This window comes from Equus przewalskii, chromosome 14 (assembly GCF_037783145.1).
Source record: "Equus przewalskii isolate Varuska chromosome 14, EquPr2, whole genome shotgun sequence".
NCBI classification, from domain to species: Eukaryota; Metazoa; Chordata; class Mammalia; order Perissodactyla; family Equidae; genus Equus; species Equus przewalskii.
The window spans coordinates 28,338,439-28,350,387 of NC_091844.1; the positions used below are offsets into that span (position 1 = coordinate 28,338,439).

Here is an 11,949-nt window from a genome sequence, read left to right on the forward strand (position 1 = left end):
ATGATATCTTTCATAATGTAACTGTGTTTTAGCCCTCCTCTGTCTGCCACAACTGTAAAATGTGAAACACAGTCCTATGAAGGAGTCATTACTCAATTTCCCATCACCTCGTTTGCCAAAGGGCAGATAAAGTAACTGCTACCCCAAAATAAACAGAAATGGAGACCCAGTTCAGTACCACAGGGAATCCCAAACTTATTAGCTAACATTTAGGAATTAAACGCTTTCACAGGTGTTTAGAAACATTTCCATTAAGATCGTGAATCAACAAAATAGAAGGAAGTCAAGTGGATTGTTCAAATAAAATTCAAAGCTAAAAATCCAAGTCAACAGCAACTTCACTTTCTTCCTAACTCAACAGCTTACAGTACTGTAATTGTCCATGAAAAATTAATATCAGATGCATTTTACAACTCACGGTCAAGTTATTTGGAAAGAGTTCTGTTATCTACTAATTCATGGAACCAGTAATGAAAGAAGAAAGACACAAAGGAGGATGAAACTAACACCTATTAAACACTAGGTATTTTGCTAAGAGTTTTACATACATTCCTCTCAGTTACCTGGGGCTGGCTACTATAATAACCCTGCTGCACATAAGGGGAAACTGAGGACAGGAGAAACAAGATTCCAGTGCAACCCTCTGCCTCTGAAGTCCATTTTTCCCTATACCCACCGTCTCCTAGACTACAGTACTGTCTCTCTAACCATGAGTTTATGTTCCTGAGACCTGCACACCAACTCCCCTCCCCCCAAAACAGGAATACATGCAAACTCATATTTTTAAAAAGATACTATCATTTCACATTTACCAGGCAGCAGTGATCAAAGCAATACAAGGGAACCAAAAATACCAAATGTAGTATTGCCTTCAGAGAGGCACAAGCCCACTTGTTCTCAGAAAGGCAAGTGAAAGGAGGGCATTTGTTACTGGAGAGTGAGCAAGCTGGTCCAGTTCTTTAGGTAATGAATTAGAGCATCCTCACACATCTCTTTTCAATCATAAAAGCCACAGGCACACGTGGTCAGAACTCAGGAAGGGGGAAGAGAGAGGAGAACAGACAGTACAGAGTGATGGGTCAGACCAAGAAAGCCTTGAGCGTCCCCTCTCAAGTCTTCTTTCAAGAATGCATTAATCCGCATTCGGTGCTCCACCAGCGCCGTGGCAATGTCTCTAAAGCATTTTTACAGAGTGGAAATTACAGGTGTTCTGTGAGGTTCTGACAGGTCCGTAAGTTCCACTAAGGAAAGCACAGTTTTCATCATCTATGAATCCGCACAGCCTAGAACAGTGCCTGGATAAGAGGGGGCTGCTTCACAAGTCTTAGGTATCTGGCATTGCAAAGGCTCTAAAGAGAAACGAAAAAGAGGTGCATAAGGAGAAATCACGCCTCCCCCGCCCCCGCAAAGACTCTTCAACCTAAGCTTAAGAATGGGAATTTGAGGTCCAGAAAGATCAGGAAATACCTATTACCTCCCTATGGAAACGGAAACAGCTTACATTCTGCTCCTTCCGGGTACCTATTACCTCAGTTGACTCAGCCCGGCACTGACCAGCTCGGAGTGGGCTGCAGTCAAAACCCTGGTGACCATAGCACATTTATTCTCTCTGGATGGAAAGGGGCAGCTAGAAGAGCGGCACAAGCCACACCCACCTGCGGGAGGAGGGCAGTGCGGGTACCGGGCGAGCAAGCGGGCTCCGGGATTTCATCAGACTGCACCAACCCCCTCCGCCGCTAGGGTTCCCGGAAAGGACGGCTCACGGAAGGCTGCTCATTCAGAACCCTTGCCGCGCTCGCCAAAGCGTCTCCTCCGCTTTCCCCAGGACGGCTCTCGGCATCACTGCCCAGGGAGGCCGGCAAGCTTTGGTCGGTGACCTCTATATGCTCCCACGTAAATCGGGGCGCCCCAGAGCCCGCCTGCGCCTTCGCTCCGCACGGTGGGCCCCGTCCCGCCGGCGGACTGGCCCCGAGACAGGGCGACGCCCCAACCTTGCGGGAGACCGGGTCCCTCCGAAAGGGGGGCTCCCAGTACCAGCCCACCCCGCCTAGCGAACGCCCAGGTCACAGGCTGCGGCCGCGCTCGGCTGCCACGTCGCCCCACCGCACTTCTCCCGGTGGCCACAACTGTTCCGGACGGAGATGCTCAGGAAGGATGTCCCTAGGCGCCCTCCAAACCTGGGCGGCCCCCGCCTTCGATTCCCTTGGCTTTCGGCGCCGACCCAGCTCCCCGACCCGCTTACCGCACTGCCGAGAGGTGGAAGGGGCTATGGCGGAGGCGGCAGCTCTGGGCGGGCCGGAGCAGCCGGGCGGCCAACGTGGATACAAACGAAGCAGCAGCCATACCCCGCGCCGGTGTCCGCGCCGGGAGAGAAGCGCGCGCGCGGGCCGCGCCGTTATACCGCGGCCGCGTGGTAGGCCCCGCCTCCCGCCGGCACCCATTGGCCGTTGCCCAGTAAAGCCCTGTTTGTGATTGGAGCAAGAAGAGCCAAGAGCGAGCCCCTGGAGGGCTCGGAAGCCTCGGTAGCATACCGTGATTGGCTGAAGAAGGCAAGCCTCTGCCAGACTCAGCTGGTGTCACGGAAGGCCAGCCAACGCCAGCGCGAGTTTCTTCATTCATTGCTTGAACAAATAGATCTGGGTGTCTACTGTGTGCTAGGGACTGTAAAGAGTGGATAAAAAGAAAGGCAGATAGAATACCCACTAATAAATGCAGAAAAATGATGGAAGTAGAAAATAACTATTTGGCAAAAAATGGTTTTAAATTGATTCAGAATCATCAATGGATGTCAAAACAACTGGGTGAAGTTGGAAGAACGAAATAGTTACATATAAGGTTGCCAGATCTTGCAAATAAAAATATAAGACGCCCAATTAGATTTGAATTTTAGACCAATAATTTGGGAAGAGGGGTCATACTTATACAAAAAAGTATTCTTTGTTATCTGAAATTCAAATTAAACTGGGCTTCCTGTATTTTACCTGGCCTCCCTATTTGCATAGTTTCAAAGTATCTCTCCCACAAAATACTTCTTAATAGCCAGGGGGCCATGGTAAATTTACAGTGGAGAAACCTGACAGTCATCCCCTTAAACAAGTGATCAAAGTTAACAACACCAGTAATGGGACAAACACACCTTATGTACCCCAAGATATGATGCATTGAGGAGGACACACCACTTCACAACTCTTAACAAGTCTGAAAATTGAATAAAGTGATTTTCCATTGAGTTTCCTAAAAAAATGTTACAGATTTCTCATTTACACATTGAGAGGAGAGATTACAGACCTGGAATGTTAAACAGTCCAGGAAAAAGCCACATTCCCGAAATTTTGGAATGTACCAGCACGTCTTAATTTAACCATGAGGAAACATCAGACAAGCCCAAAATGAGAGACAGTCTAGAAGAAAAAGCAGCCTGTACTTCTCAAAAATGCCAAAGTTGTGAAAGACAAAGAATGAGGAACTGTTCTAGATTAAGGGAGTCTAGACATAACAATTTAATGTGTGATTATGAACCAAAATTTTTTTCTTTCTTTTTCATTCTTCATTTTTTCCCCTTTGTCTCTTTTGCTATAAAGGACATTATAGAACAACTGGCAAAATATTAATAAAGTCTGTAGATCAGCTAATAGCATGGTATCAGGGTTAATTTCCTGATTTAACTAATCATAGTCTGGTTATATAAAAAATGTATTTGCTTTTAGAGATAAAAGGGCATCATGTCTGCAACTAGTTTCAGAAAAGTTATTTCAGAAAAAAAAGACATATGATATAACAGAGCACAATATAACATAAATATTAGTTTGCTAGGGCTGCCATAACCAAATACCACAGACTGGGTGCTCAAGCAACAGACATTTTTTTCTCCCAGTTCTGGAGGCTGGAAGTCCAAGTTCAGGGCACTGGCAGGTTTGGTTTTTCTTGAGGCCTCTCTCCCTGACTTGCAGACGGCTGCCTTTTCTCTGTGGCAGCACGCCTCTGGTGTCCCTCTCTGGATGCCTTAATCTCCTCTTCTTATAAGGACATCAGTCAGGTTGGATTAGGACCCACCCTAAGCACTCGCTTCTAACTTTATTACCCTTTTAAAGGCTCTGCTTCCAAATACAGCCACATTCTAAGGTACTAAAGGTTAGGGCTTCAACATAAGAATTTTAGGGGGACACAATTCAGTCCTTAATAATGTATATAGGTAAAGAGAAACTGATAAAGTATGTGGCAAATGTGACACAGTAACAACTGGGAAATTGGGTGAAGAATATATAAGGATTCTTTGAACTTTTCCTGCAACATTTCTGTGTATCAGAAATCATTTCAAAACAAAACAAAACAAAAAGATGAGTAAGATTTCTGCCCTCATGGCACTTGAGGAGTAAGGCACATACAAGTGAACAAGAGAAAAAACTACGAAAAAGAATGCGGTACTGAGAACCCTCAAGACAGCAGATGTGAAAGGTTGTCTAGGTCAGAGCTTGTCCCACAGGTGAGATGACTGGGTTGACGGCTTGCAGAGCCCACCCCCAGCAAGCCGTGGTGAGGAGGGCCTTAAGCTACTGGACCTTGCAGCAGTGGCTGTGAAGAGGGGAAGAAATCAGATGTGACCAGATTTTAACACACCTAATCCTCTCAACGCTCTGAAAATGTTGGAAATTCTCTTTTCCTAAAATGTGAACTCTCAAGAGTAAAACCATGAGAACACTATTATAATATTTTTAATAAGCTTAACAAAAGGATTTGCTTCTGTGTTCCCACAGTATTATGTTGGAATATTATTTGTTTAACAAAAATACTTAATGCTCCAAGTCTCAGTCCAGATTCTGTGGGGTGAAGGTGCTCGGGCCCCAACTAGCCCTTCCGCCTTCTCTCTCTGTGCTCTGCCCTCCACCGGGCACACCCTGTTCTTCTACCCGGTGTTTGGTCCCCTCCTCTCTCTGCTTCCAAGCACCACGGCTCTCATCCCTCACAGCTGCACCCCCAGACTGCCTGACTTAAAAGCTTTGCCTGTAGGCCTGCATTTAAGTGGCCCCAAAGATTTCATTGACATATAAGGCAGGATCAGGACCACACACAGGCAGAACCATATTTTTGCTGCGACACAATACGAATAGAGAAATGGCTTCTCCTCTCGGCCATCATAGCATATAGGAAAACTCCTATTCCAGCCCTCAGAATGACATCTTGGTATTATTTGTGCATCTGTCTATCTCCCCCAATACAAGGTGGGCTTATTTAATCAAGACAACTCATATCTCATGATTCATTTCACTCATGAAAGCACAAAGCATATGAATGACCAAACATCTATTTAAAATCATTCCAATAAGAGCTCATCTTTACTGAACACTTACAACATGTCAGGCACTGTTTTAAGCACTTTGTGTCTATTGTCCTACTTACTCACAATCACCCTATGAGGTAAGTGCTATTATTATCTCCATCTTACAGATGGGAGAAATGAGGCACAGGAGGTTTAAGGAACCTGTCCAAGGTCACAGAGCTGGGAAGGGGAAGGGTAGGGATTGAACTCAGACGGGCTGGCTCCAGAGCCCATGCTCTAATATTTGCTGCCATTTACTGAGCACTCATCCTGTGCCAGGTACTGGGTTCAACATCATCTGCTTCAATCCCAACAACCCTGTGAGGTAGGTATTATGTTCCCCATTTTAGATGAAGGAACTGAGACTCAGAAAGACTTGGCCACTTGCCTGAAGTCACTCTCCCAGCAAGATGAGGCCGGCTCCACCACGACATGGACTTGACATGAATGCCTGCCTCTAGCCTTCCACTTCAGGTGGGCCTGAATATTTCATAGACACTGAAGGAGGAATCCGGACCACACACGGGCAAAATCACTTAAAACCACAAATGGGTGAGAGCGACCACTTGGGTAGGGGAGGCATTGGTGGTGAAACCCACAAAGTTGGCAGCTAAATTCCAAGAGGGTTCCATGTCTGGAAGGACCCACAGGGCTTATGAACTCCAACCCATTCCACCATTGGTCAAACTTCCACTATTACTGACTAACCTGAAGAAATCAAGGAGCCTTTATCATCTCAGAGCACTTTCTAAGTAAGGTTTATGCTGGGCCCTGAAGTTTCAACCCTTGTAACCTGGAACTCAAAGATAGTTTATATGCACCAGGATAGCCACTGCAGTTGTGAAAACATGGAAATATTTCTGTACCAATTGGTAAAACCTGCTCTCCCAAGCCCCCTGAGTATCTACCACACCCTAGGACCCCTCCCTAAGGAAATTAATATTGATTGACACCTGGGCCGTGACTCTGCTTCCACACCAGGCCAGCTTGAGCCAGGCCCACTCATTACATATTCTCTGAACTTCTCTCATCTCAGAATGTACTAATTCTTAGCCAACATGCCTTCTATTTCAATACCACTGAAGTAGACAGTACCAAAGCAGGACAGCCCCGTTTCTGGAACACCCAATTCATGTTCTTTGTTTAAAATACATACACACACACACACACACACACACACACATCGCAAACTACAAAAAAGACTAAGAAGTAGAGTCAAAATGACATCCACTGTAGAACCAATCAGAGACACTCAGGATTACATAAATGGCGTTGTGCTTGGAAGGAAGGATATAAAAAAGTCATATAAGATGCAAACTCATACTAGCCGGGTTTATAATTAAACAGCGGGATAGAAGAGAAATCATGTTAGCGGTTGGGTGGATAAGTGACACAAGTATGCCTAGGGGCCTCTGGAGGGCTTGGAGGAAGGACCCCTGACTCATGGCAAAGTCCTCTCCTTGCCTTTAGTCTGATATCACTTTTATGGCTATAGTGAAAGCGTAGGCTGGGGGAAGGAGGCTGAGGAGTATGTTCACCCGTTTTGGCAGGGTCTTCAGACAGACAGGGAAAAGGAGACCTTGAGATTCACACGTAGTCCACCCCCCAGCTCATAAAAAGCTACGACCTTCATACAGAAGACTGCACAAAAGCCTTCAGTGATTTACAGGGCCCCTCTGCATAGCTCCTTCAAGAACCATTGAGGGGTGAAAGGCAGCTGGTCAAGGATCCTCTGATTGGAGAATACTGGCTTCAGAATTTCCAGAATTTAGGTTCTTTCTTCAATTCCTCTCTTTCTTGTCTTTTGAACTCGGGATGCCTTCTGTTTAAGGGGCTCCTCTGGATCTGGGGGGAGTCAGTGTGCACCCTGAGGAGATGCAACTTAGTTTCTTCTAAAGAGAAGTAAGGGGACCTTAATTGACAGGATAGGAAAGGGGACAGGGAGTCAGAGGGTAGGGAAGGGAACTAAATTCGTGGACCATTAACCACATGCCAGGAACTGAGCTAGATACTTCCCCTACATTTACTCATATGATCCTAGTGTTCCTGTGAGGGCATTATATTATTATCTCTGTATTATAGAAGAAGAGACAAATTCACAAAGTTAAAGTAATTTGCCCATGGTAACCAGCTGGTAATGGCAGTGCCAGGATTAAACATAGGTCTGTCTTCATCCAAAATCTATGTTCTTCCACAAAACATGCCTATCACTGTTGTGTTAGTCAGCCTGACAACAGGGCATCTGGCAGAATGCAGGGATGAGAATGTGGAACAAGGGACCCTGCCTAGGTTACAGAACACTTAAGGACATGACTCTCCCTGAAGGTGATACTCTAACAAGCCTGCCTTTCTTTTCCTTCCCTCCCTCCCTCCTTCCTCTTCTTATTCTCCTCTTCTTCATTTTTCTTCTTTTTGGCCTGCTAAAAAGAACTTTTATTAAATTTTTACCATTCATAAAAATTTTGAATGATTTTTTAAAGAACAGAGATGATGTTTTACCTAAGTGGTTAAAAACACATGATTCTGACAGCACCATCAAAAACTGTTACAGAAAATATTATCTTCCAAACTTTAGTACTTAGATCCCAATCCATCATGGTTTTGTTTATTATCTCCTTATAATTAATTACAAATAAACTGCAACTTGTATTTCATCAGGAAGAAAATTCTACACACTTTCTATTTGTCCTGACTTTATTATGTTCAAGATTAAAGGTGGTAGCAATATTGAGGGAAATGATTTGCTGCATAACTAACAGGTAGTACTAGGTGCCAGGCACTGTTCTAAATGCTTTATGCTTAATAACTCATTTAATCCCCACAATAACCCTACATAGAAGTATACCGCTATTATCTCCATTTTATAGATGAAGAAACTGAGGCACTGAGAGGTTAGTAACTTTCCCAAGGTCACACAGCTAGTAAATGGCAGATCTAATTTTCAAATCCATTTCCTTTCTTTTTGAAGCTCAAGAATAATGCTTTTTGAACTTTAAGAGACAAGGAAAGAAGTCAACAACACAAACTTTAGATTCTGAGACTAACAGTAAGAGCCAATATATACTAGACACTGTTTTAAATATTACGCATGTGTTATCCAATCCTCTTATCTGTCCTATTATCTCTGTTTTACAGATGAGGAAACTGAGGCACAAAGAGGTTTAATAACTTCCCTGGGTGCACAGCTATCAAGCAGCAGAGTTAAGATAGCAAAAAAAAAAAAAAAAAAAAAAGTAAAAAACATGAGAGAAAAGGCATTAAAAACTTTAGGGTCTTTGGGCTCTCTCTATTGCTGAAGGCAACATGACCTAAATTTCTGTCACTGTTACTCAAGAGTACATCTTACAAGGAGGCGACTCTTCAGTGAGTACGGCAGAACACGCCTGGGTGACAAAGCTTTCAGCAGTAGTACAAACGTTAACAACATTAGGTGTCAGTATTTCCTAAGGCTCCAGAACCAGTCAGAAGAAGGATAATTCTTTCTTACTGAGACGCCACATGGGCAGACAGAATCTATCTTTCTGTATCATATCAAATGATACTATGAAAAGAAAGCAAAAACACTAGAGAACAACTGCCTTTTACTCAGATGCTTACACTTGCTCAAGCAACTGCTCCGAGTAAGTGCTAAAGACACATGGACGTTCCCTTCTTTTCCTTTTAGGCTACTACTTTCATCACTAAAAGTTTACTTCATTTTCAAAATATAGAACATGGAAGTTTATAGTATTTCTTAAGCACATACAGAGCCTATTGCCAAGTATTATAGTTCAATACACGTCTTTAATCTCATTGAGATAACAAATAGAAAGGTGTAATTAAGAGAACCACTTGGTTCCCTTTTTGAACTATTACCATGAAAGAAGGCCACGATTCACCTTAGCATAAGATGAGAACTACTGAATTACTGTGAGTTATTATACCATCAGAAAGAAGAAGGGTCTTTTCAATGAAGGGTTCCATTTACCTCTGGCTCGTATTAGTGGTGAGTATATGCTCAATCAACAACCAGTCCAACTTCTTCATTCTGTTCTTGGATTTAGCTAAAATGATTCAAGGCGGAAAACATTATTTTGGAGCAAGATTTTCTTCCAAACTCTGTCAGAGAGAAGGAAGTAAGAGAGAGTAAACATGTGCTTAAAATCTTTTCTTATATCGTCCATTCATTCAAGCCCTGTGATGCTAAAATAAGCGTGATTCAAAGGAACGTTTCCACTCTTCTGGAAGTTACGAGCTATATTACAATCTTTTCTTCCAGAGATTAGAGGGAAGAAAATAAGCTCATGTCTACAGATTTATGTCTACATCTATTTGTTTCATGTGGGTTCCTCACCAGACTGTAAACTCCCAGAAGGCAGGGACCACATCAATGTTGTCCACCACTGTACCTCCAGCTCCAAGTGGAGTGCCTATAAATAGGCACTTATAAATACTTCTTGAACATCTATATATAGGAAGGTAGCTTTTGTTGCTAAATATTCTTTTATGCATTTGTCTTATTTACTCTGATCCATCAATCTGTTGGGTTATTCAAGAGCTAGCAAAACACTTTTTAAAAACGATTAATAGACTAGTTTTTAGAGCAGTTTTAGGTTCACAGCAAAAGTGAGCAGAAAGTACAGACAGTTCTCACTTATACCCTCTCTGCTTCACCCTACACAGCCTTCCCTACCATGAACGTTCCATACCAGTGTGCTCCATTTGTTAGAAGCAATGAACCAACATTGACACATCGTTATCAATCAAAGTCCACAATTCACACTGAATTGTACATTCTATTGGTTTTGGCCAGTCTTTAATTAAATCAAAAAGCGACAACCGGGAGAGTAAGGAAGAGCCTCAGGTGTATGTTACACCAAGACAAGTCTCAGTTATCCCCATGGGAACAAAATGCAGGAAGTGGGTCTATGGGACAAGACAATACAACAACTATAAAAATAAGGCTTTGGGGCAAGCCCCGGGGGCCTAGTGGTTAAGTTCGGTGTGCTCTGCTTCAGAAGTGTGGGCTTGGTTTCCAAGCACAGACCTACACTACTTGTCTGTCAGTAGCCATGCTGTGGGGGTGGCTCACATTAAAAAAAAAAAGAGGGAGATTGGCAACAGATGTTAGCTCAGGGCGAATATTCCTCAGCAAAAATAAATAAATCATCATCATCATCATAAGGCTTTATGTCAGGGTAGGGCTTGATGCTAAGTTCCCGTTGTTGGACTATGCTCTTTAGGTTATTCCTTGACATTTAAGGTTCTTCTGGGGGTTAAGATGTTGCTGAGCCCGCAGGCTAAGGTTAAGTGGCTGCAACTATGGAGATAAAGTAGTTATAGAAGCCGGGAACCAGCAAAGGCTTAACTCAAAGTTTGCCTAAATTGAATGTTGGAACAGAATATTCTCATATGTAAACATTTTGCTGTTACCAGAATTTGTGTTACCACAGCTCCCCCAATCTTATACCACCCACCCTAAGCTGCAGTAGCTCTGGATTCCCTTCATTTCCATGGGAACATAGAGAAAAGAGACACTGGTCTCACTTGAGGATCTCTGGGATATGTTGTTAGCCTCACGTTACATCCTAATGTTATGGAAGTAGGCTATAAGAGGTATGAAGCTAGGGAAAAAACCTTGAAAAAATTTATAAGCTTAAGCCATATCTCTACACTGCAACAGCCTTTACAATTTCCTCTCAGATAAGTATCTTTCACCATCACTCAAAAAGCTCATATCTTATAATAGGTGAAATAGGCCTATAAGTGAAATGTGTGTCTTTCGAGGTCCCATCGAGCAGCTATCTTCTCACATCTTAGCATCTGGGATCTTGGCATCTTGGATCACACACCTCCTACTCATTCGCACTAGAATAGTCCCCAGATAGGTCCACCAAGGCATCCGAAAAGCTTACCACCAAGGAAAATGACTAGATCCACAGATTTCCTCCCCAAATCAGCTGACTCCACATACAAATCAGCAGCAACTCAGCCCTCGCCCACTGTCTCACAGTCAGCAGAGTGGTTAGAGAGAAGAGCACTAAGCAGGGGCACAAAAGCAGAGGCTCCCAGGCCAGCCGGGTGCACTGCACACATCTGCTCCTTAGGCGTGAGGGCACCGTGCAACTCACCACAGTGCTTTTCACAGACCCCTTGTAAGTGTCTCCACAGAACCCTTCAGGTCAAGTTAGTTCATGACGCTTAAATGAACAATCATCAGGGGAACAGCATGTGATCTGTCTCCCAGTGTTGGATCCTTAAAAACACAACCAGGAAAAACACGGAGACAGACCCAGAGCATTAGAAAACAACCCATAGTCTACAAACATACCAATGAATAATGTAAATCATGTAATATCACATAAGACAAAGTGAGAGAAAGTGATTTAAGATTATTCTCTTTAGTGGAGAGAATTCATGGCAGTTGCTGGACTCTCGCATTACATTAATAAATATATATTGAATTGTCTGTTCTGTTAATACAAAATGAGGGAAAATCTGTCAACCTGTTTCTCAAGAAACCCAAAAACCAGACAGCTGTTTTCTTGTCCCTTTCACCTTGCCTCTTGCCTATTCTCCACGAATGTCCTCCTCTTTCTCTCACTATTCTCCTCTGCATGTTGCTTGGCCTTGCACACAATCATGGCCGACAG

The 11,949-nt window shown here is 43.5% G+C and overlaps 1 protein-coding gene across 18 annotated transcripts in view; it reads right to left on the reverse strand.

Annotated features, from left to right (window-relative positions):
- MTHFD2 (methylenetetrahydrofolate dehydrogenase (NADP+ dependent) 2, methenyltetrahydrofolate cyclohydrolase) overlaps positions 1–11,949 on the reverse strand; it is a 91,054-nt gene that overhangs the window by 9,029 nt on the left and 70,076 nt on the right. For 5 of the 18 annotated variants that reach the window (XM_070572353.1, XM_070572349.1, XM_070572352.1 and 2 more), the window contains one exon: positions 9,285–9,360. The exons of 5 other annotated variants lie outside the window; for them this stretch is intronic. In XM_070572353.1, coding sequence (XP_070428454.1) covers positions 9,285–9,343 — 59 coding nt within the window. In that variant the 5' untranslated portion in view covers positions 9,344–9,360. Of the gene's footprint in view, positions 1–2,242; positions 2,435–9,284; positions 9,416–9,650; positions 10,284–11,854; positions 11,948–11,949 lie in introns of those variants that run through there. 8 more of the 18 variants (XM_070572351.1, XM_070572356.1, XM_070572354.1 and 5 more) reach the window with 6 other exon arrangements.